Source organism: Rhinopithecus bieti, unplaced genomic scaffold (assembly GCF_001698545.2).
Source record: "Rhinopithecus bieti isolate Rb0 unplaced genomic scaffold, ASM169854v2 scaffold_574, whole genome shotgun sequence".
NCBI classification, from domain to species: Eukaryota; Metazoa; Chordata; class Mammalia; order Primates; family Cercopithecidae; genus Rhinopithecus; species Rhinopithecus bieti.
In genome coordinates this window covers 3,895,392-3,921,408 of record NW_016803605.1, presented here as the reverse complement: position 1 = coordinate 3,921,408, position 26,017 = coordinate 3,895,392, and the positions used below count along the sequence as shown (strand labels likewise).

Here is a 26,017-nt window from a genome sequence, read left to right as displayed (position 1 = left end):
AAAAAAAAAAAAAAAAAAAAAAAAAAAAAAAAAAAAAAGATATACACACATGTCCACACACATCAAGGCAGACACACATACTCACACACATGCACCCAAGTGAACACATGATGTAACCGCACCCGCCCCACACACGCCATCTCACGCACATCCATCTGTACACACATGCACACAGCCTAACGCATACCCGTGTGAACACATGCATATGCATACAGGTGCACAGATACATGAATACCTACATACACGCCTCACACGTGCCTGCACAGATACATGAATACCTACATACACGCCTCACACGTGCCAATTCGTGGATGCATGTGTTCACACATGTGCACACAGCAACCATAGTTACACCCACACACATACACACACGCACCCACGTGTGTGTGCGTGGATGTGTAAGTGCACAGATAACCACAGACCCCACATGCTGACTCATATATACTTATACACATGTGCACATAGCCATCCAGAGCTCCACACACATGCACATATGCACGCATACACATACACAGGTGTACTGTATCATTGCACAAATCACCACATGCTCATCCCACACCAGCCGACTCTCACTCTAAGTATTCACATACAAGTATGCACAGTCATCCAAAGGCACACATGTATGCTCACACATGTGTATCCAACACACACAGCACACATGCATCCATCCGTATATGCACGTGTACCCACAGGCACACAAACCACACACGCATCCATATGTGGCTGTCCTATAGGGCAGAGAAACAGACCTGACACTGACCACTCCCTCGCCTCTCCCCTGCCTGGAAGCCCCATCCTAGCCCCTTCTCTGCCGCACTGGCCTCCTCATCTGCAGATTGCGGGCAGCACCTACTCACCCAAGAAGCCCCGAGCCCGTAGTCCTGCACTCAAGCTCCTCCGCTGGCTGCAGCAGTGCCTCAGGGCAGTGGCCTACCCTGAGTTTCAGCTTCCTCATCTTCAAACAGAGCCCCATGCCCGTGAGCCCTGCGCAGAGCCCTCCCAGGGTGTGTGACGAGCAGGAAAAGCAGCAGGTCAAAGAACGCGTGCAGCAGCCCTGCGGGGCTGAAACGGATGATCCGAAAGAACCCCTGGACCCTGGGGGCAGTTTTGATGACCAGGTGGCTGGGCATGGAGGCCAGAGGTGGGGGCCTGGCACAGGATGCTGGGGCCACAGGATGGGGTCTGAAGCATTGCTCTGAAAATCTTGAATCGGGGGTCTGATGCTGGGCCCGACAAACAAGCACGAGGAGTGCCAAAACCCCCAAAAGCCTCTACTGAATGCTTCACGTTCACGGTGACTGTGGATGGTGTTATTCGTCTTTGCCCTGCTCAGTCCCGATCACATGTGCACATACTGAGTCCTAATCACATCATAGAAACACCTTCCTTTTAAGATGCTTAAACTCGAAGACAAGGACCCGAGTTTTCTGCTGATTTCTGCACTACTCAGCAACTGGGGCTGCTGCTTCCATCAATCCTGCCTCCTCCTCACCTTGTGAATAAGTCGTAGACATCTCCATTGGAAGCAGCCTTCTGCCTTTCCCTAGTCAACCTAGCTCAAGGCCCATCTCCCCTAGGAAGCCCACTCTGCCTGTTCTGTCCTGAATTCCTACAGTACCAGCAACCTGCACTGCACAAACACCCCTTATGTATCCACACGTTGCTAGTGCTGCCTGTGTGTGTGTTTTGTCCAGATTCCAAGTGTGTGCGTTGTCCTGGAACCAACAGGCTCCTCCCTCATGCCCACCACCTTTGAAGATCAAAGGAGACGCCAGTCCCATCTCTGGGACTTGGCCTGTGCCATGTCCCTCACCCGAATGCCCTCCTTCCAGCCCACCCGCTGCCACCAAGAAGCCTTTCCCAGCGCTCACTTCCAGGTCATGCTTCTGCCCTCCTGGGCCCAGGCCACCCCGTCTGCTCCTGCTCTTAGGCTGCAGCCACCCTGCCGGCTGCCCTGCCATCTGTGCACACCTGCCCGGCCTTGGCCCCCGCCCACGCAGGCAGCTCACGCAAGGTGGGGAGGCGGGAAAAGCCTTGCTCAGCGGGTGCCTCACCAATGTGCTCTGAATGGATAATGAGCCAGACTCCAGCACTCAGAACTGCCAGGCGGGCCCTGCCTGGCGGGGAAGCTGCATTTTCCGGCTGGCTCGGCGTTTAGAGACAGACCCTTGCCCTCCATCTCTCCAGGAACCAGCAGGAAAGGAAGGCAGATTAAAATTTAATCCTACTGATCCCCCAAGAGGCGGTAAGTCCTGGCTGCTCCTGCCAAAGGCGGCTGGGGGCCTCCCGCACACCAGGCTGCAGGCTTTGGAGGCTCAGAGGCTCAGCCCAGGTGGAGGGTCCCCACCAACCCCCACGCCCCCAAACCAGAGGCCTCTTCCACAGGCCAGAGCTGGCCACTCGCCTCCATCTCCCCTCCCCTTCTGCCACCTGAACATTTGCACAATTATTTAATGTGCATCTGCTGTGTGGTGAACACCGTTTTAGGTGCTGGAGATACCACTGGAAATAAAAGTGGGCAAGAATAAAATCCCTGCCCTCACAGAGTTTCCATTCATAATAAACAGAATAAATAAGTAAACTAGAAATCACGTCCCATGAGGACAAGGGCTAAGGAGAATCAGGAGCCACAAAGGAGGAAAATGGGTGTAATCCTGAAAACCCGTTTTCCTGAGAGAAGGGTTTTCAGTATTAAGTAGAGGGTTGACACAGGTCTTGCTGAGAAGGGGCCACTTGAGCAAAGATGGAAGTGACAGTATGAGCCCTGCAAGGAGAGGAGTACCAGGTAGAGGACCAAGGCACTGCAGCAATGTGCTCAGCCACTGACTTGGCCTCCACAGCTGCTGAAGAGAACCGTGCCTGCTCTCCACCAAGGATCAGAGAGGGCGGGCAGAGGTGACACTCTCAGGAGCCCTGTCCATGTCCCCTCTACTTCGGGCTCCTGGAGCAACCTCAATCTTGGCTCCGAGTCCCAGGCTCAAAGCTCACTTGCTCTGCAATCTCAGGGAGGTCCCCTCCCCTCTCTGAGCTTTGGTTTCTTGATGAGCAAAATGGAGAGAATAGTAGTAGTTCTACTAAATGCAAATACTGTTCTATTAAATGTACAAGGTAAACAATCACAAGAAGAAATAAGAGCTATGATAATGACAATTAATAGCACCAGCTGGCATTTCTTTGGTGCCAGGCACTGTCTGTCCTAAGGGCACTAGGAAATCAGCCCCTTTCATCCCCACACCAACTGTCCTAGGTGATGCCATCCTTGTCATTGTTTTAAAGCTGTGAAGCGTTGAGGCACAGGGAGGTTTAAGTAAAACATTCCAGGGTCACAGAGCCAGGAAGTGGGAGAAATGGGATTTGAACTCAAGATGCCTGGCTGAAGGACGTGTGGCCCCTGGGCTCTCTTATGACTGTTACTAGCGGTACTTGAGGTGAGGGGCCATGGTGTGGGAGACTGACCCAGGCACACAGTTCCCAGGCCCCAAACAGGCTTGTCTCATTCTGCATGCCATTGCTGTTTCTAGAGGTGGAGGCGTAGCCAAACCAGTTGATCCAGTAGTTCCCTGTCTCAGGCTGCTACTGCAGGCACCCACCAGACTCCAGAGGCCTCCCCACCCCCACCTCAACTCTGAGCACTGATTGGCCAAGGAAGATATTACAGAAGAGGCAGCTGGGAAGGGTGGCTGGGGCTACAGGCAGGAGGGGAACCAGAGAAGCCAAGGGAGGGAGAGGAGTTTCCTCATCTGTCACGCTTCACAAGGACCAGTCCCTCTCTGGGCCTCAGTTTCCTCATCCAGAAAAAAAGGGAGGGGATCAACATCCACAGATCCTGAGTACATTTAGAAAAAGTCGACTGTAAATCATCAAAGCCCAGCTGGTAGTGGCTTGCCTGGGAAGACGGGGAGCTTACCACCTCACCAGACACAAGGTTCCACGTTCGGGGTGCACAGACCCTTAGGGTCCAGCCCCTGGAGACATGGCTCTGGGTACCCCAAGCCCCTCCACCAAGACCAGACCCCCTATAGCTGCCCCCAGTGGGATCTCCATGGGCCTCCACAGCCTGCTACAGACTCTGTGTTTCAATCATCTCAAAGGCCCCTTCGAGGGCCCAGTGTCAGTGGAAGCTGGTGCTGAGAACTCAGGCCCTGTGGTCTGACAGCCCACAGGTTCAAATCCAGGTCCAATGCTTCCTAGCTGTGTGACTCTGGACAAGTCACTTAACCTCTCTGGGCCTTAGGAAAATGGAAACGACGCCTGCACGTGCCCTTCCAGGACTGACGGGAGCAGCTGCTCCATGAGAGCTCACTGCTGCGGTCATAACGTCATTATCTTTTGCCTTAAAGGGATTTCTTCTGCACGAGTGCCTAAAGTGGCAGCCCCTTACCCTGGGCCATCAGCTGGACCCTGCTGCTCTCCCGGAGCCCAAAGCCTCCGTTTTGTGTTGCATCCCGCTGGCTAGCCACGGTTCACACCCATCTGCGTGTCTGAGCAGAACAGCCCAGAGGCCACATCAGGATGGCTTTCCACTGGTCACCTTCCCCCACCCACTCACAAACCCTGCATCTCCGGGAGAGAGGGTGGCGAGGCCCCCTGCCCATTTTGCAGATGGGAACACTGAAGCCCTATTCATGGTGCCCCCTGTGAAGCACCTCATGGCCAACACCAGGGAGCAGCAGGCAGGGGCAGGGACACATACCCGGTTCTCGTCGTAGATGATCTGCACCAGGCTGCGGTGCTTCGACTCGATGGGCGGCGGTGACACGGGCTTCTCAGGCTCGGGCGGCTTGGCAGCCTCCTCCTCCAGCTGTTGCTGTGGGAAGAGGCAGAGCGTGAGGGGTGAGCACCCCAGCAGGCGGAAGGAGGGCTGCAGCTCCCAGGGCGCGGGGAGGCCCCCTTGCAGCCCGGGCCGTGGCCGCGCACAGGAAGTCAGGCTGCTACCCATTTCCTGTGAGTCACCCCAGGGACTCCGTACCCGGGAGAGGCCCCAGCTCCCGGGCCAGCTGCAACCTCCAAGCTCCGAAGCCAGGTTCAAATCCTGCCTTCATGACTTGCCAGCTAGGGAAGCACAGCCGAGCAGCCTCACCCCGCTAGGCCTCAGTTTCCCCATCTGTAAACAGGGCTGATTGCCGTGCCACCATTCTGACCATGGTGAGAACTCAATGAGTTACACAGGCAGGCGCAGCCAGGCCTGCTATGAGCTGGCATTACTACCCATTACGGTTCCTACAGGCAGCAGCAGTGCTAGGAGAGGCCGCGCAGACTCCGCAGTTGCACTTGCTAGACTGGAGCCAGTCCTACTGGCTCCCACTCCTACTTACTGCGTAGCCTTGAGAAGCTCCTGGACCTCTCTGAGCCTTCCCTTCCTCTTCTGGAAAATGGGGATAAAAGAGTTACCACCCTAGGGGGCTGGTGTGAGGGTGAAATGAGCTGATGATATGTGCAAAGCACTTGGCACCTGACACACAGGCAGCACGCCACCCACAGAGCTCCTCATCCCCCCATCATCCTCATCCTCATCACCCTCATCATCCTCATCCTCATCACCCTCATCCTCATCCCCACATCATCCTCATCCTCATCACCCTCATCATCCTCATCCTCATCCTCATCACCCTCATCCTCATCCCCACATCATCCTCATCTTCATCACCCTCATCATCCTCATCCTCATCACCCTCATCCTCATCCCCCATCATCCTCATCCTCATCACCCTCATCCTCATCACCCCATCATCCTCATCCTCATCACTCCCATCATCCTCATCACCCCCATCATCCTCATCCTCATCACCCCCATCATCCTCATCCTCATCCCATCATCCTCATCCTCATCCCCCTCATCATCCTCATGCTCATCCCTCCATCATCCTCATCCTCATCCCCCCATCATCCTCATCACCCTCATCATCCTCATCCTCATCACCCTCATCCCCCCATCATCCATCGCCCTCACCCTCCCCACCCGCACCCCCCCTTCTTCCTCATCCTCATCACCCTCATCACCCTCATCCTCATCACCCCCATCATCCTCATTCCCATCATCCTCTCTCATCCCCATCATCCTATCCCCCTATCATTCTCATCTTCATTCCCCCATCATCCTCATCCTCATCCCATTCTATCACCTATCATCCTCATCACCCCAGCATCCTCATCCCCTTATCCTCCATTATCTTCATATCTCATCATCCTCATCCTATCACCCTCATCATCCTCATCATCATCCTCATCTTCATCACCCCATCATCCTCATCTATCACCCTCTATCTTATCCTCATCACCCTCATCTATCCTCATCACCCCCAGCATCCTCATCCTCATCATCCTCATCCTCCTCACCATCCTCTTCCTCATCACCCTCACCATCCTCTTCCTCATCACCCTCACCATCCTCTTCCTCATCACCCTCATCATCTTCTTCCTCATCACCCCATCATCCTCATCCTCATCACCCTCATCATCCTCATCCTCATCACCCTCATCATCCTCATCCTCATCACCTCCATCATCGCCATCATCACCCCATCATCCTCATCCTCATCACCCCGATCATCCTCATCATCATCATCCTCATAACCCTCATCATCCTCATTCTCATCACCCTCATCATCTTCATCCCTCTCACCATCCTCATCCTCATCACCCTCACCATCCTCTTCCTCATCACCCTCATCATCCTTATCACTCTCATCACCCTCATCCTCATCACCCCCATCATCCTCATCCTCATCACCTCATCATCCTCATCCTCATCTGTCCATGTATCGAACACCCTCCTCCTAACACCGTTGGAAAGAGCGTCCCATCATGCTGCCGTCTGCTTCATAGCAAGAGGGAGGCTGAAGACCAGAGGGTTTAGGGCACTGGCCCAAGGTCAGACGGGAAGCCAATGCCCCATTCTGCAGTGTGACAGGGCATCACAAGTGAGATCAGAACATGGTTCTGCTTCACTTATGACACTCACACAGCCTGCGCATGACCACAGAGCAGATCAGTATGAACCCAAAAAGGCACCCAAGAAGTGAATACAGAAAGAGCCAGAAAATCCAGGGTGCTGGCTTCTGCAGGTGATGGTGCTGGCAGCTTGAGCAGAACTGCCTCAGTCCCACAGCAACCCCTGGTGGTCGCTTCAAGAAGGACATCAAAATACTCCCCCAAAGCACCAAACAAAGCCAAGAAGGGGAAGAAGTCCACAGCCGGGAAAGGGTGGATGGGAGGGAGGCTACCCCCAGCCAGGGAAGGTGGCCCTTCCTCAGGTACTAGCGAAAATACTACCTGGGACACCTACAGAGATCCAGCTAAGAGGGTGACTCAGCTCTGCTGGGCCTGGATTCAAGCCTGAGCCCCACACTCACGAGCTCTGCAGCCTCAGCCAGGGCACTTCACCTCCCTGACCTCAGTGTCTACTTCAGCAGAACCTGCGAGTACATGCCTACCTCATAAGGTTGTTTGGAAGATCAAGGAGATAATGCTGAAAAAACTGCTGCACAGCAGTGACATGCTAAAAAGGGCCGTCTAATGCAAGTCAAAACCACAATGAGATACCGCTGTACAACCACTAGGATGGCTGGAATCAAAAATATTTTTTTATTTTTTTATTTTTTATTTTTGAGACGGAGTCTCGCTCTGTCACCCAGGCTGGAGTGCAGTGGCATGATCTCGGCTCACTGCAAGCTCCGCCTCCCAGGTTCACACCATTCTCCTGCCTCAGCCTCCTGAGTAGCTGGGACTACAGGTGCCCACCACCACGCCTGGCTAATTTTTGTGTATTTTTAGTAGAGACGAGGTTTCACTGTGTTAGCCAGGATGGTCTTTAACTCCTGACCTCGTGATCCGCCTGCCTCAGCCTCCCAAAGTACTGGGATTACAGGCGTGAGCCACCACACCCGACCAAAAACATTTTTAAAGGAAGATAAAAAAGGGTTGGTGTGGCTAGGGACAGTGGCTCACACCTGAAATCTCAGCACTTTGAGAGGCCAAGGTGGTCAGATCACTCAAGACCAGCAGTTGGAGACCAGCTTGGGCAACATAGTGAAACCCCATCTCTATAAAAAGATACAAAAATTAGCCGGGTGTGGTGATGCACACCTGTACTTCCAGCTACTCAGAAGGCTGAGTAGAAGGATTGCTTGAGCCCCGGAGGTAGAGGCTCTGGTGAGCAAAGATGGCACCACTGGACTCCAGCCTGAGCAACAGAGTGAGATTCCATCTCAAAATTTAAAAAAAAGGTTAGAGGGGGTTGGTGAGGATGTGGAAAACCTGGAACCTTCATGCATTGCTGGTAAGAATGTAAAATGGGGTAGTTGATGTGGAAAACAGCCTGGAAAGTCATCAGTAAATTAAACCTAGAATTACTGTGCAAACCTGCAATTCCGCTCCTAGGTATATACACATGAGAACTGAAAACAGGTGTCGCGACACAACTTGAACACAAATGTTCAACAGCAGCATTATTCACAACAGCCACAGCCCAAATGGCCACAGATGATGAAATAAACAAAAGGTGGCATCTCCATACAATGGAGTATGATTCAGCCATAAAAAGGAATGAAGAACTGAGACAAGAGACAACATGATAAACCCAAAACCATGACGCTAGGTAGGAGAAGCCAGACGCAAAAGGACGCAAACTGTGTGATGCCATATATAGGAAATGTCTAGAACAGGTCAGTCCACAGAGACAGAGAGCAGGGGAACAGGGAGTGGCTGCTTTAGCTCCTATGAGGCTTCCCTGTGGGTTGTTGAAATGGCTGGGAACCAGATAGAGGTGACAGCTGCACAATACTGCAAACGTAAGAAATGCCACTGAATTGTGCGCTTTAAAATGATTATGCTTGAGAATTTCCTTTTAAAAAATGCCAACGTGGAATTTAGAGGGAAATAAACAAACAAAGAAACAAACAAAAACCTAACCACTGAGAGCTGCCTCGAGCCACCCGGCTTCCAGCCGCAGTCACCAATGTGTGCCAGTGCCCGCAGCTTCAGCCCCACCCCAGGGCCAGGCCTCCCTGCTAAAGGTGTGGTACCAGGCTGGCCCTGGCAATGCCTGCCCACCCCCGCTGCGGCCTGGCCCCTCTCGGGATGCTTATGCCACCATTATGAGACCTACCTACTGCCTGCTGAAGCCTGGGACAGTTGGCAGAGTCTCCAGGACCGGGCCTCACTGTTGGACTATCCTCAAATTCTGGCTCCCCCAACCATGTGACAGCCGTGATGGCCCCTTGAAATCAATGCTCTCCCCCTGAAGCATCCTTCAAAACCCAGCTACCAGGGCACCTCTTCCTGGAAGCCTTCTCTCACCAGCCTTCACCCCCTGCCTACAGTGGCTGGAAGGAGCCCTTGATCCTCCTTAGGGCCCCTACTTCCTTATCTGGAGGGCACTAGATATGAGCCTGTTTCCCCCATTAGTCTAGACGCTCCCTGGGGCCCAGACAGTGACACAAGGACTGAATCAACCATTTTTAATGAGCACCTACCATGTACCCCTCAGAACACAGCAGTTAACAGGGAGACAAGGAGAGGACCACTGTATAACAAAGCTGGGTCTATGTTAATTCAAATAATGACGCCACCAGTGGGGTGATGAGACAGATCAGCGCTCAGCAGCATTTCTTTTTGTTGAGATAGGGTCTCACTCTGTTGCCCAGGCAAGAGTGCAGTGGCAATCATGGCTCATGTAGCCTAAACCTCCTGGGCTCAGGCACTCCTGCCTCAGCCTCCTAAGTAGCTGTGACCACAGGCATGTGCCACCACACCTGGCTAATGTTTTAAATTATTTGTCGAGACAGGGTCTTGCTATGTTGCCCACGCTGGTCTCAAACTCCCGGGCTCAAGTGATCCTCCAGCCTCAGCCTCCCAAAGTGCTGGGATTACAGGCATCAGCCACCATGCCCAGCCCAAAGCTTTTCTTTAAAGGCCTAAATAGCAAATATTTTTGACTTTGCAGGCCACACAGGTCTCTGTTGTGATGACTTAACTCTGCCACTGTGGCAGAAAAGCAGTCATATAGACACACATGTGTATAGAGATACACAGACAAGTGGCCATGGCTGTGCCAATAAAACTTTATTTACAAAAAGCAGCAGCAGCTAGAATTGGCTGGATTGGCTGAACCTGGGATAGAGGAGGGTTGGGGGTGCGTGTTCCTGTACAAGGCTGAGGGTGGCCTCTTGGTGTCGGGGACATCTGAGCAGAGACCTGAATGATACCAGGGAGCAAAGCATGAAGAGCTGGGAAAAGGCATTTTATCAAGGAATTGTATATTAACTCATATTTAAAACAAAATTATAAAATGAATGTTATAAATATTTACATCAGCTTTATCTCCACGTGTCTTTGTGTGGTTTCAATGGTGACGATGAGGATTTATTTTTAATCTCGGGATTTTGCTCCCTCCTCTACAAGTTGTCCATTTTACAGGCAAGGAAACCAAGGCTCCAAGAGATGAAGGTTCCAGGGCCACACAGCTAGTAAAGAGCAGTTATGAGGCCAGTCCGTTCAGATTCCAGAGCCAAGGGCTGTTTCCCCACATTACAGATAAGGAAAGTGAAGCACAGAGAAGGGACTGCCCACCTCATGTTGCCTGGTACTGGAAGAAACAGGATCTGAACCTGGACAGACTGGCTAGACATCCTGAACTTTCACCCACCATTCTTGTGCTGTCTAATGCAGCAGCCTGTGTGGCTATTCAAAGGCACATTTCATATGCATATTAAACAAAAATTAAAAATCAGTTCCTCAGTTGCAGTAGGCACATTTCAAATGCTCAGTAGTGGAACGTGGCTATCCTGCAGATACACAGTGTTTCCATCATGGCAGAAAGTTCTGCAGATGGTGCTCCTGTCCAATAAATGTAAAGGGCATAAAAACCAGTGAGCACTCAGGAACTTGGGAAGGGCTTGGCACATGTCTGTGACACTGCAGTCACTGCTGCTAGAATGGAGACTCAGAGCCAACACTCCCCGTCCCCCTGCCTGTTCACACCTGCTTCTTCTTCAGCTTAGAGATCTGCTGCTCCACCATGGTGATCTCTCGGTCCACGCGGTCCATGTTCTGGATCAGTTCCTCCTTGGACAGCCGCGGAGGCACCAGCTCCAGCTCAGGGTCGGTGTGCGGGGGGCTGGGGGGAGACACTGGTTCCAGCTTGCCCGTCAGGCTACGGTCCTGTGGCAGAAAAAAAACAGGCATGGGGTCAGCACGGGGGATACCCCCAGTCTGTACAACCCTGTGATGGTTAACACTGTCAACCTGATTGGATTGAAGGAGGCAAAGTATTGATCCTGGGTGTGTCTGTGAGGGTATTGCCAAAGGAGATGAACATTTAAGTGGGTGGGCTGGGGAAGGCAGACCCACCCTTAATCTGTGTAGGCACCATCTAATCAGTTGCCAGCGAATATAAAACAGACAGAAAAATGTGAAAAGGCAAGACTGGCCTAGCCTCCCAGCCTACATCTTTCTCCCACGCTGGATGCTTCCTGCCCTCGAACATCACACTCCAAATTCTTCAGCTTTGGGACTCAGACTGGCTTCCTTGCTCCTCAGCTTACAGATGGCCTATTGTGGAATCGTGTGAGTTAACACTCCTTAATAAACTCCCCTTTATGTAATATATGTATATTACATTTGTTCTATTAGTTCTGTCCCTCTAGAGAACCCTGACTAATGTAGTTGCCAACTTTTTGCCTGCTGCCATCCATGTAAGATGTGACTTGCTCCTCCTTGCCCTCTGCCATGATTGTGAGCCCTCCACAGCCACATGGAACTGTGAGTCCAATTAAACCTCTTTCTTTTTTAAATTGCCCGTCTTGGGTATGTCTTTATCAGCAGCATGAAAACGGACTAATACACACCCCCTCCCCAATACACCCCTAGTTTCCATCCCTGACTCCAGGCCCAGAGTACTGGACATCTGTCAGGACAGTCCTCACCTGTTCAAGGATCCCATCCCCATCCCAGCCATCACCCATTCTCCAAAATTCAGAGTCCCTTACAGCCTTCAAGATGTAGTTCAAATGCTCTTGCTACATGAATGGTTTCCCAGGCTTTCCTCAAGTTGTGAAGTCTTCCGGCTCGCTGTTCCCATAACACACCTCCCTTCTTCCACTTACCCCATCTGTGTGTTCCCCACCAGCTCAAGGAACCAAGACCCACAGCCTCCATCCTCCCAGGGCCTGGCCTCTGCAGACCTCTGTAAACATTCTCTCATGAAGCTCAGTCCAAACACGCAAGTTCCAGAACCATGCAGCCAACACACACATGGCTTTGCAGAAAACATCTATTCCCAAACACACGGAGAAGTCACCAGAACGGGCTACAGAGAAGCTAAAAGGAGTTATCTCGGCAGCGGGGGCAGAAGAGGGTATTTTTACTTTCTTCTTCTTATTTGCCTGTTTTTTTCTCTGATTTTCTTTCACTGAGAGTTACTCTTCATGTAATACAGTTGTTTTTGAAAATGTGTTTAACAACAAAGGAAGCCTGGATTCAGTTATCCATGGATGCCTTCATCCCACCAGCTAAAGTCTGGTGCACCCAGGCTGTGCTGGGAACACTCTCAGGATAAGGAGGTTAGAAAAAACAACCCAGGCCTCCCCCGTGCAGCCCTGGGTTCACATCCCAGCCCCCTCTGCCACTCTCCAGTTCCATGACCTTCAGCAGATCATTCAACTGCTTCCTGTCTCAGTTCCTCATCTGTTCAATGGGGAGAACAGTTTGCACCTCCACCTCCCCGGTCCTTGTGAGTCTTGAATGAGTTAATGGCTTTGAGCCTGTCATACCGTAAGCCTCAATAAATGTTGGCTGGGATGGTCCTCCCCTAGCTGGGCTCCAGAACCCAGCCCCCTCCCTGTGCCATCCTTGGGGCCAAGCCGGCAGCTGCTGGCAGACAAGGCCCAGAGCTGAGCCAGGCCACCGCCTCCCCACCCCCACGGCAGCTGCACCCAGAGGACATAGGGTGCATTATTCCCCAGACAACTGCAGCCCGGGGGCCACCAAGTACCCCCCCAACCTTGGGACTCACAGAGGCTGCGTCATCTTCTGTCCACTCCTGCCATCCTCAGAGCCTCTGTCCTCCCCTCAACCCACAGAGTCCCAGCAAGACCCATAGGGGCCAAGAGTCTTAGAGTCATATTAGGTTTGCCTCCAGCCTCTGTTACCATCTGAGATGTGGAGGCAAGCATAGCCGGGGCCTGGACAACCCGGTGCTCCCTCCACACACACAGACTCCTCGAGGGAAATAGAGAAAAGGGCCCTCATCCCTCAATCGCCCCAATGCGGTCCTTCATGCTCCTCAGGCCACCTCCCCAAGGGCTACCCTAGAAATCACACCTGGGGCCGCTCACGGCTCAGCCCATCCCAGTCCTCTGCACACCCCATGAAGTAGACCCCACAACAGCCCTCCGAGGGGATTGCTGTTCCATCTCCATTACCAGAGGAGGAAACAGAGCCTGGAGGCCACTGGGACTGGATGCTAGAGGCCGGAACTTTCCTATAAAGGGCCAGAGGCCGAGATGGGGATCACGAGGTCAGGAGATCGAGACCATCCTGGCTAACACGGTGAAACCCCGTCTCTACTAAAAAAATACAAAAAACTAGCCGGGCGAGGTAGCGGGCGCCTATACTCCCAGCTACTCGGGAGGCTGAGGCAGGAGAACGGCATAAACCCGGGAGGCGGAGCTTGCGGTGAGCTGAGATCATGCCACTGCACTCCAGCCCGGGTGACAGAGCAAGACTCCGTCTCAAAAAAAAAAAAAAATAGCTCAAGCTTTGAGGGCCACAAGGTCTCTGTCTCATCTACTCACCTCTGCCATTGTACTGCAAAAGCAGCCACAGGCGATGGGGAACAAGTAGGCGTGGCTATGTGCCAATAAAACTTTATTTACAAAAACATGCTGAGGGCCAGATTTGGAGCTTGCTGGAGTTTGCTGGCCTCCTGCTCTAAGCAATTCACAAGTCTTAATCCACGTAACTGTCATAACCACCTTGGGAAGTGGGATTACAGTTCGACGACGTGCCCAAGGCCACTCAGTGTCCTACCTTGGAAGCTGCTTGAAGAGGGAGGCTACAGGGGCTTCCATGTCAGAAATGGCCACACATCTGTTCACCCCACAGAACCATGGGGCTGAGCATAAGTGCCAAAGCAGCACCCCCTCCAGGGTCCCAGAATGCAAGACCTCCAGAAATTCAAGGCAAAAGTGTGTGTGGAAGAAAAACTCCCTAGAAAAAACCTGTGTGTACGCATGTACCAGTGGGTGCGGGGCCCTCACTGCTCCCCAGCAGGAGGGCAGGCAGGGGGCCATGGGCACCTGACCCCACCCACAGCAAACCGTGGACAGCTCATGCGTCTGGCACTCCCGAGCCTTTGCACAGGCTGGCTCTGCTGCCCAGAGTGCCCAACACCCCTTCTGTGCCAACTGACATCAGATCCGCATCCCCACGCCACCGCCCAGCCCCTCACTGCAGTCCACCTTGGGTGTTTGGCTGGTCTCTCCCTGCAGCCCATGTCATTTCTTGAGGTTCTTAAGACAAAAGGTAGCAGCAAACATGGCACCCAGAACCCGGTCACACTACTGGTGGCAAGAAACATCTCTGCTATCCTATCTCTGCTCTTCTACCTGGACCAAGAAGAGAGATAACAGAGCAAGGACAAGGATGTGGAAGGAAGGGCTCTGGGGGCCAGGCCACCCTAAAACTGTGAGAGAAAACTGCTCATTCAACCTGGGAATAATTCTCCAAAGCAACGTTAACAAAAAGAAGGTTTCCATCCCCAGGGCTAACAGGCAGCACCAGGAGTAGAAGCAGCAACTGGCAACCACTAGCAACACTCGGAAAAATTGCTGAAAACTTACTTCCTTTAAACTCTCCATGGATAAAAGCTGTTGTCTTTAATGGGTTCTTCTTTAAGTTCGGGTTTAGCTTTTATTCACAGCAAAATTGCACAAGTAAGTCCATCACCTGATGAACGAATAAATAAAACATGGCATATCCATACAATGCAATGTGAAGGGCCGGACATGGAGGCAGAGGCAGGTGGATCGCTTGTGCCCAGGAGTTCAAGATCAGCCTGGGCAACATAGCAAGACCTCATCGTTATTAAAAAAAAAAAAAAAAAAAAAAAAGGAATGAAACACTGACCCAGGCTACACTGTGGATGAACCCCAAGAATATGATGCTGAGTGAAAGTGGCCAGACATAAAAGGCTGCAGAGTGTACGATTCCACTTACATGAAACGTCCAGAATAGGCAAATCCATAGAGATGGACAGTGATTTATGGTTGACCGGAAAAAGGAGGAGGGGAAAGTGGGGGGTGATATGGTTTGGCCGTGTCCCCTCCCAAATCTCATCTTAAATTGTAGTTCCCATAATTCCCACATGTCGTGGGAGGGACCAAGTGGAGGAATCATGGGGCAGTTTCCCCATGCTGTTCTCATGATAGTGAGTGAGTTCTCACAAGATCTGATGGTTTATAAGGGGCTTTCCCCACTTTTGCTCAGCATTTCTTGCTGTGGCCATGTGAAGAAGGATGTGTTTGCTTCCCCTTGCACCGTGACTGTAAGCTTCCTGAGGCCTCTCCAGCCATGCAGAACTGTGAGTCAATTACACCTCTTTCTATTCTAAGTTATCCAGTCTTGGGTATGGCCTTATTAGCAGTGTAAGAACAGACTAATACAGGGAGTGACTGATTAATGAGTATGGGGGTCTCCTTCTGGGGTATGAGAATGTTCTAGAACTAGACAGGTGACAGCTGCACAACACAACACTGTAAATGTCCTACAAGCCAATGAGCTCTTCACTTTAATGTGGTTACTTTTTTGTGAACCGCCCCTCAATTGAAAAAGAAGAGGCAAACCCAGATTGCCAAGAGTGCTTCCCCTGGTGCTGGGTTTCCCAGGGTGGGGGCTGAGGGAGCCTGGCGGTCAGGCCTGCAGGCGCACTCCCGATGACTGTCCACCTTCCCACCCACCCAAACCCGTGGGGAGCAAAACAAACTAATACACCCCACACAAGTTGCCAGGGAGCAGTGGGTACCTTCTACTCATAAGATGCCACTGCTGTAAAACTTCAAGCTAGTGTGAAAGAGAAAAGTTTACAGCATAAGTGAAGACACAGAGGCAGAAAAGCCCCTCAGCTCCCCTGTGCCAGCTCCAGGAAAAAGCAGGGCCCAGCTTCACGCACTCCTAGTACACCCCCTACTCCAGCCACAATGACAGGTTCTGGGACAGGCACGGGCCCACTCATGGTGAGGAGAAAAAGCAGTTTGGGGCTAGAAGTGTGGAGAGAAGGAGGGAGAGTTCTCTCTTTTTGCTCGCCTTGAACCTGGGAGAAGGAAGGCCTGGAGTCACCAGCTTCCTTCCTGCTAACACACCAAGACCCTGTGAAAGATGGCAGAGCCAAGGGATGAAAAGAGACAGGGTCCTGAGGACATCATGTCACCTAGATAGAGCTGTACCTGAAGCTAACCAATGCTGGACTTCAGTTATGTGAGCCAAAATTCATGTTTAAATTTGATAGGGGCCGTCTGTCCCCCTTAGGAATATTCAGAGATAGTACTATTTGTGACAATTCTAAAGTCCCCAAAACAAAGTTCGGTGAATTCCCAAGGAAGTCTCTGATGCCACAGAACTCCAGAAGCTGAAGAGCAGAGAAGCATCAGAAAACAGGAACACAGTGGGGCAGAGGAGGCACACACAGAAAAAATCCCATCAAATTGCTGCCTCAGGCGCCCAGCTGAATTCCACACAGCAGATGCAGAAAACCTCTGAACGCGCTCTCCCAGGCATCTTCCCTTGCTCAGACTTTCCAAATCTCTTCACAGCCTGGAGCAATTACTGTGGCTAGGCTGGCCAGGCCCCAGCACCAAGTCCGTCACACCCCCACCTTGTGGTCTAAGCAGAGAGGAGAGACAGACACAGAGACGAAGACAAACACACAGATCGAGAAACAAAAATGGACATAAAGACAGAGAGAAACAGAGACAGAAAGACAGAGACATGGTGACAGAGAGACACAAAGAGAAAGAGAGATAGAGGGACACAAAGAGAAAGCGATGGAGAGGCAGAGACACAAACAGAGACAGACACAGAGACTAAGAGATCCCAGGGGGCACACCGCAGGCAGAGGGATTCCTGACAAGAAGAGGGAAAGCCACGCAGGCAGAAAGAACCACAGAGCAATGGTAAGGGACGGAGAGACCCTCTGGAACCCATAGGCCAGAGGGCGCGGACGTGCTGGAGAGTGGCGCAGGCAGCAGACTCACCCCTCGGGCCTGCTCTCTGCAGAGACAGAACTCACACCCATGGGACAACAGCCCATGCAGGGGTTGGTCACCCTCCAAGGCTGGGCCCTGAACTGCCTGCACACAAACACATGCACACACACGTACACACGCACACACATGCACACACACGCACACATGCACACACACACACATGCACACACACGCACGCACACACGCACAAACACGCACGCACACACACATGCGCACATGCACACACACGCGCACATGCACACACATATACACACGCAAACACACGCACACGCGCATACACAGGCACACACACGCACATGCATGCACACAAAGACGCACACACACGCACACACAAACACACACCCACACACGCGCAATGCACACACACGCAAACACACGCACACACGCGCAATGTACACACACGCAAACACACGCACACATGCGCACACACGCACACACATACAAACGTGCACCCACACACACGCACATGCACACACACGCACACACACATGCATGCAAACACGTACACGCACATACCACAGGCACACGTGCGCACACACACATGCACGCACAAACACCCGCACACACGCGCGCACGGACACAAACACACACATGTACACGCGCACACACACACACACCCTCGCCTGCTATCCATCCAGGCTCGACTTCAGGGGAGTTGTTCAAATGGAAACACCTCTCCCAGGCGGCTGAGCTAAAATTCTCTCCTGCCTCCTATAGCAACAACAACAAAAAGAGGGGAAAGCAGATTCCAGTGCTAATGGGGGATGCCAGGTAGAGGGAGGAGGGCACCCCACCAGGGAGACCAGAGGGGACCCAGAGCAGCGGGTCAACCTGGAGGCAGGCGTGGGGTGCATTCCCAGATGCCTGGGCCTGAATCCCATTCCCCTGCGTCCAGCTCGCTCAGCCTGGGGCCATCTACAAAAGGGACATCATAGACCCAGCCTCCTCAGGCTGGGAAGAGAGCAGGGTATGACACTGGTTGGGCATGGCTTGGCACCTGGCAGGCAGTCGGCGCTCACTTAATGGCACCCGTCGTCACTGTCAGCATTCTTACCACTGTGTGAATGCCTCCTGCGCGCCAGCCTCCTGATAAAGGAGGTGCCTCACCCTATGAGTCCACCATTCAATCCCATCCGGCCGCATCAGGCAGAGAAGGGGACCCTGCAGGCCTGAGTGGCCACTTCCCTCCCCGGGGCTGGCTCCCCGTCCCCACCGCCCACCCCGACTCCTGCTGCAGGAGGAGGATCGCCTTTGCCCTGAGGCTGCTAAGGAGCTTATGGTGCCCCAGGGCTGTGCAGGGCAGGGCGGGGCCTGTGCAGGCTGGGCACCAGGCTGCAACAAGGATGAGGACGCCACCTGGCCACAGTCTCCACCCCGGCCTGGGCAGTCAGACACAGTTGGGCGGCTGAGTGACCCTGGGGGACAGAAGCCTCTGGGGACACTGCCTGCGATTCCCCCACCAGCCCTGCCGTCGGCATCCTCTGTGGAAGCTGGAGAGAGAACAAGCCTCCAGCCTGGTATGTCCTGAGCTTTACTGAAACCACAGCAAACTCCCACAGCAGCAAACCACAGGTGCTTAATCTGTGCACATCCTCACCACCGCAACCGTCTAGGTTCCACTTTCTGTTTCAAAGAGGAGTGAAAACAAAGGGCTGTCTAGGGCACTGGAGGCGTGGCAGGCCTCAGGCTGGACACACATGTGGGAGGTGTCGCTCTCCAGCCAAGAAATGGCCACAGGCCAAGAACCCCCGGGCACCCTTGTCCGGCTGTGAGTTGTGAGTTCTTGCCAGGGCTGACTAGGCTCACAGCACCGTGGACTCCAGGCGAGTGGGAGAAGCAGGGGGAGCAGATGGGGGTAGGGGTGGGGAAGCAAGGGGATGGTTGTGGGGGGAGGTGAGTGGATGGGGAGGGGCAAGGCCACTGGTGGGAGATGATGGCAGGCAGAACCAATGGGTGAGGGGGTGGCTGGGAGGTGAGGGGGAGGGACAAGTAATGAAGGCAAGGACAGATGGCCGCAGGCAGACAGGCTGGGTGGCGCTGGGTGGCGACTGGGAGTACTCTGTGGTAGGGAGGGAGCCCCAGGGGATGAGCAGGGAGAGATGGCAGGAGCCCAGGAAGCAGAGGGTGAAGGGGAGTGAGCAGGACAGGGGGGCTGTTTGGGTGGAAAGAAAGGGAGGGAGGAAGAAGGAGGGAGGGAGGTGTAGGAGAGAAGGAAGGGGAGGAGGGGCAGGAAGGATGTGCTAGAAGGGTTGGGCCTCAGAGCAGGGATGCTGGCTGGGGTCCCCAATGGGGTAGCGCCCGAGAGAGAGGAACTGGCATCCACACCAGTCCCAAGCCCAGACCCAAGTGCAGGGGTCCCGAGCCCCGGGCCACAGAGATCCCCTTCAAGGTTGGCAGGGACCCCGTGGCTGAATCTCACACCCCGGGAGGATGTGGTGGGGCTGCAGCCTCAGCCATGAGCGGCCTCAGGAGTCCCCACGGGACTGGCCACAGGTCTCCCCTGCCGTGCAGGCCCTGGAGGGCAGCCAGGACTGGAAGGAACAAGGAAAGAGGAATGTGCCTGGGGGAGGGCGCTCCTGCCGAGGACACAGCCGGTGCAAAGGTCCCCAGATGGGAACATGCCTGTCGTGTTTGAGGAACTCCAGGGTGGCTTGGGAGGCTGTACTGAGTGGTTGAGAGGACTGGTGCAGGGAGATGAGGTCTGGGAGGTGATGGTGCTGGATCATGCCGGATCTGCAGCCCATGGCAAGGATTTTGGCTTTTTACTGCTTGAGACAGGAGCCACGGATGGTTTGGAGCACAGGAGGGACACACAGGGGGACGTAGGCGTCTGCCTTTATAAGAGCCCTCTGGCTGCTGCTTAGAGGATACACTGAAGGAGGCAGAGGGAAGCAGGAGCAGGGAGACCCAGAAGGAGGCTACTGCAAAGTTCCCAGAGAGCAACGACGAGCTCAGGCCGGGGGTGGTCTCAGGCGTGGGCAGAAGGCTGGAATTGGGATATTGTAGAGCAGAGAATGGACTGGAAGTACGCAGGAGAGCAGGGAGGTGGCCAGGGTGGAGTCCCTGAGTGCCAACAAGGACACAGCTGCATCCACCGGGGGAGGTTCCTGAGCAGGCTCTCAGGCGCATGTGGTCTGTTGGCTAGCAGTTCATTAACTGACCTTCACTTTCCCACGACAACTTGGTGAGGCAGGGGTTGCCCCAGTGGCAGGGAGGCCAAGCCAACCAACAACGACACAGACACCCCAGCTCCTCCCTCCCCTGGCCCCAGAGGAAGCCCTGTGGGTACCTGGCAGGTGTGCAGGTGTCGCAGCCACAGCCACTCAGAGCAGGAGGGGAAGCCCTGCCATCCCAGCCCCAGGACGGCCCCCCCACCACCTGCCAGCCCAAGCCCACCCCAGGGATATCCCAGGGTCCACGCGGGTATCCTCTCTCCCCAAGAGAAGGCCGAGTCTGGCCCAGGTGGCCTGGCCCTGCAGCCAGACCACCACCCATGCCGGCTCATGGGTGCCAAGTAGTCCCCACGCATGGGGCCCACAGCCGAGCCCTCCACCCAGATGACAAGGTGACACCCTGCACACAAGGTCCCAGATCAGTGAGGAAGAAACGGGGCTCAGAGAGGTGCAAAGGTTACACAGCTGTGGAGGTGGGGGTGGTGGAAATCACACTGGGTCACCTGAGAGCAGACGGACGGAGGGCCCTGGGATAGGTGAGCGCCCAGGTGAGGCCTGGGGCCACCTGCAATGCCAGGCAGCCTCCCCATGGAGATGAGATGAGCCTAAAGTTGTCTGGCTCCCCCTGCCCAAACTGCATCCACCGTCCCTCAGGCCTGGGTGGCTGCAGACTCAACCCAAGCCAGCCCGGTGCCACATGGTGCCCCAAGGAGCGGCTGGACTGGGCAGTGGAAGGAGGCTTTGTCACTCTAGGTGTCCAGACCATGTCCTAACCAAGCACCGCCCCTTTAGTGCTGAGCCAACTCTGTCCCAGGTCACTTCGGGGGACTCTGGAGTCTCACCTCCCTGCCCCTTAAGAATCCAGAAGCCCCAGGCGCCTGGCAGAGCCCTGAGCTGTCCACCTCAGAGGCCTGCGTTCAGGGCCCAGGGGCTACCTGCTGTGCAGGGCTCAAGGCAGGGGTCACTAAGCCCTCTGTTCCAAGCAATCATGGAACCAAACAACCCGCCCTCGAGGAAGCTCTCAGAATGTGCTGAAAGCTGGCCACCGACCACAGGACCGTCCTGACCCCCACCAGATGGCAGCTCTCTGCTTCACGGCACCCCAGACCCTCCCCTCCCAGCTTTCCCCTCCCTCACGCCAGCTGCCTCATGACCACAAGCCTGTTCCTGTCCCAGGGCCTTTGCACTTGCTGCTCCGCCCACCTGGAACACCTTCCTTCCCCACTTCTTCCCACACTCTGGCACCTCCAGAGAGCCCCAGCACCTGCCCTCCTCCTGCCACCCAGCTCCGTGCACCCGGTGCTTGGCCCACCTCCAAGCCTTTGCCCGAGCTGCCCCCTCCCTGTACACCTACCCGCCACCTCCCACCCAACCCAACCAGCAGCAGAACCTCAAGGGGCAGACAAGCGCCCAGCTGGGGGCCCAGGTTTACCTTGGTGAGGTCTTCGGATCCTGCAGGCTGGCCAGCGGCCAGCAGGGGTGACGGTCGCAGCAGGGGATCGGGCAGCAGCTCTAGCCGAGGGCGCTTGCTTTCAATGAACTCCATCTCCGACTTCCCCAGCTCGGGCAGGTACGAGTGGGACTCTGGCCGCAGGTGGAGCTCCTGGGACCTGCGGGATGAAGAGCATCGGCGTCACACAGGAGATTGCAGCTGAGAACTCCCGAGGCCCCGACTGCCCTCTGCGCCGCGCACCTACTGCGTGCCGTGCTCTGTATGATCCTGCGAGGAAGGTGCTCACAGGAGCCCACCTCCCACGGTCCCACTGCGGGGCAGGACTCCAATGCAGCGCTGCCTTCCTTCAGGTCCACATTCACCAAAGACGTTTACAGGGAGGGAGTGCGCTACAGTGGCACTGGAACGCCCCAGAGTGACTGCCCCTCCCTCGCCACTTGGGGTGGTCCGTGGACCAGCCCACCGTCCCCACCTGGGGCTGGTTACAAATGCAGAATCTCCAGTACTACCTGAAGCCTACCGAGTCAGACTCCGCATTTTAACAAGATTGCCTGGTGGTTCACAGACACAGTTCATTCAGGAAACACTGTGAGCCTAACGCAGATAACAGCACCCGTGATGCCATTTCCCTCTCACCCACGCAGGGCAGACATCGCTGGCCGATCGCAGAACTCCTGCTGCTGAACCTGGCCTAACCATCTTCTCAACTCAGCCCAGCAGCCCAGTACAGAGACCGGAGCTGCCCAGCATCCCCAGCGACTGGCTCTCCTGAATGCTCCTCCACAGTGTGCCTAGAGAGGGCATGGCCTTGCCTAATTAAGCACACCCCACAGAGCTGGGACTCCTGGCCTCCACCTCTCAGGCCCAGCAATCACCCACCAGAAAGAGCCTGAACATGGCCCTTGCTGAAATGCTTTTCCCAGAGGCTGAGCAGGGAATCCTCAGCCGTTCCCCTCCTGCACAAGCCCTGTCTGGCCTGGCTCTCGCTGTCCCCCGACTGCACTCCTGCCCCAGGGCCTTTGCATCTGCTGGTCTCTGCCTGGAGCATTGAGACCTCAGCCCCTCCACCTGAGCTCCCCTCCCCTTCACATCTTGGTGCAGATGGCGCCTCCTGGCCCGGGCCAGACCACACCACACCCGCCTGTCTGCTCTCTCTCCACTGCCCTCCCCACGTGCTTGGTGGCCACAGGTGTTTCCTGGCCACCTCCCTCACCCTAGAATGAACGCAGGGTGGTCTTGTTCATGGCTGTCCCCAGGTACTGGCACACAGTAGGCGTTCAATCAGTGCTGTAGACTGACTAAACTCTGCCCACTGTAGCATAGGCTGGGGCCATGTTGCTGGCCCCACCCAGTGGGGCGAGGTAACCACCCCTCTAGGCTCACCTCCCTGGAGGGCCCTCAAGTCCTTGTCCCTCCAAAGGTGGGCCCCAAGACATCCCCCTCTTCAAGGCCCAGAACCTAGGGTTTCACCATTACACGGTGCTTGGCAGGAAGCGCATGGTGTTTTCACTTAAACATGACAGCAGCACTGCAGTGGCTCGAATAACGTCCTCCCAAAATCCATGGCCACTGGAACCTCAAAATAAGACCTTCTTTGGACCTAGAGTCATTGCAGACGGAATTAAGCTAACAGGAGGCCATCCTGGGTTAGGATGACTGGGGTCCTTGTAACACGACAAGAGAACACAGAGACAGACGAGGAAATGGCCACGTGAGGCAGAGGCAGAGGCAGAGATTGGAGCGACGCAGCCACAGACGAGGAATGCCTGTAGCCCCCAGAAGTTGGAGGAGACAGAAAAGCGTCCTCCCCCCAAGCCTTCCGCGGGGGCGCGGTCCTGCGGACGCCCTGACTTCAGATCCCAGGAATGCACTGATGTGGCTTGAAGCTACCCAGTTTGTGGCACGTTGTGATGGCAGCCCCAGGAAACCAATCCAGGCACAGAAGGCACACTGCCTCGGCCTCCCCTCCTCCTCCCACTTGAGTTCACCAGTCCCGCCTGCTCTGGGGCCCTGGGACACCTCCATGGTATCATGAAGGGTTGGGGCCTGGTGCCTCGACTTCTAGTCCTGGCTGAGCAAACAAGGGCCTATCCCTCAAACTCGCAGCCTCAGCTTCTCCATCTGAGAAATAGGCACAATTCCCCACACTTCGGCCGTCTCTAGCAGAAGCTCCTGGAGAAGGTGGGAGAAAGAACATGGCCTGACAATCCCAAATAAATGTATGGAGAGCTGGCTGTGGCCCAGCCCTGGCCCTCCCCTTGCTGTAGTCCCCCCAGCTCCCCATCCCACCTCCCTCCCATGCCCCCACCTCACCTGTTCATTCCCCTCCCACCTGGATCAAGGAAAGTAAGGCTGGCCCGGCACAGGCACACACCAGGGGGCGTCCTCTGCCAGCTGGAGAAGAAGGAGGAATGGGAGGGGAGGGCAGGGGCCCCAGGGGCACCAGGTGTGGACTCGAATCTTCCCACAGCAGCCCAGCCCTGCTGCAGCCCAGCTTGGAGGTCCCCACTGCTGCCCAAACCCACAGAGACCACTGAAGTTCCACGCTGGAAGTCTGAGGGCCATGTGGCTCTTCCCTGCTCGTCCTCATCCTCACCCCAAGTCACGGCCACACCTGGTCAAGGGTGAACACATGGCCCGACACCCCCTCATTTCACAGGACCCTGTGTGCTCCTACTCCACCATGGGCCTCTGCTTCTCCATCTGAGAAGGGGCTCCCACGCCCTGGACAAGGAGGCAGCAACTCTCTCCTCACCGTTCATTCCCGGGCTGGAACTCGGACAGCAGGGAGGGCCTCCGCCGCTGGGGCTGGATGATGGAGCCAGGTGACAGGTGGGAGGCATAGTCGCGGGAGTGGTGCTGGTACTCCAGGAGCCCGACGTCCTGCAGGAGGGGACAGAGGAGCAGTGAGCGCAGGCGGGCACGGGCACGGTGGGGCACGGCAGGCAAGGCCGTGGACTCCCTGCTTAGGCTCGCTCCTGCCCTAGGCAGATAAGCCCAAGTCCTGCAGGGAACTTCAGGGACCATCTGGCCAGAGGCTACCCCTGGGGCGGAACGCCAAGGAGAAGAAGGAACACTGACGGCTGAATGGCCCTGGGCTGCGTCCTTCCCACACAGCCTCCCACAGTCCCACGATCACGCCCACCTTCCAGGTGAGACCACCAAGTCTGGGAGGGCTGATGGGGCTGTCTGAGGCCAGAGGCTAGTACAGGCCTGGAACCATCCTAACCACAGTGTCTGTCTGCCAGCCACGTTGGCGCTGATTGTGGGAAGACAGAGTAGAGGAAGCTGTCTTCACTTTTCTACCCTCCCACCCCATCCTACCCCTGCCAGGCAATGGGTCCCTCCAGCCTGAGGAGCTGCAGCTTGGAAATGCGGGCCTGGGAAGACAGGACTGAAGGTGCATACGGAGCAGCATTACTTGTAAAAACAGAAATGCATTTGCAGCAACAACTGGGAAAAGGCCCAACCTAGATGCCCAGCTCTTGGCAGGGTGGGTAAGTGATGCCCACGTGAGGGAACGAGGCTCAGGCCTCACTTGCCAGGAGAAGGATGGATGGTGGCAAGTGATGGCGACAAACAGCCGATGGCCAGCGAGGCCCAAAGACGAAGTTTCAGAACGAAGCGCCCCTGACCCCAAGCCTGCCCCGCAAAAGAGAAACTCCCGCAGGTAAGGCTCGTATCACAGCCAGAAGGGTAAGCCTTAGGCAAACCCTCCTCCTTTAATAACACGCTGCCGGTCCATTGACAAAGACTCTCCTTGCCCATACCTGAGTCAAGCTCCTCTAACCCATCCTCTCGCCACAGGGCCTCGACCTCGACCTTGGCCTTGCAGGGCTCTGCCCAGCTGCAGGAATCCTGGTAAGTCAGTCTAGAGGAACCCCCCACCCTCAAGCGCTCCTCTTAGTAATTTTCCATCCACTGACCCCTCCCTCCGCCCTGCGGCTAGGCTATGAGGCCCCAGCTGCCTTGGCCGAATTTGGAGCTGAGCCCGGTCTCTCTCCCTTATTGTGACAGTCTGGACACTGACAGCACAATTGTCCTGTATAGTCTTCCTGCTTAACAAGTATACAAATACTTTTTTCTTTAACACATTATCCATTATCATAGGGGAGAAAACTCAATATCAA

At 54.9% G+C, this 26,017-nt stretch overlaps 1 protein-coding gene across 1 annotated transcript in view; it reads right to left on the bottom strand.

The window, feature by feature from the left end:
* The window catches only part of NCOR2 (nuclear receptor corepressor 2), a 215,857-nt gene that overhangs the window by 141,865 nt on the left and 47,975 nt on the right, over positions 1-26,017 (bottom strand). The window contains 4 exon segments of the mRNA XM_017889687.1: positions 4,694-4,807; positions 10,981-11,160; positions 21,867-22,044; positions 24,643-24,770. Coding sequence (XP_017745176.1) covers positions 4,694-4,807; positions 10,981-11,160; positions 21,867-22,044; positions 24,643-24,770 — 600 coding nt within the window.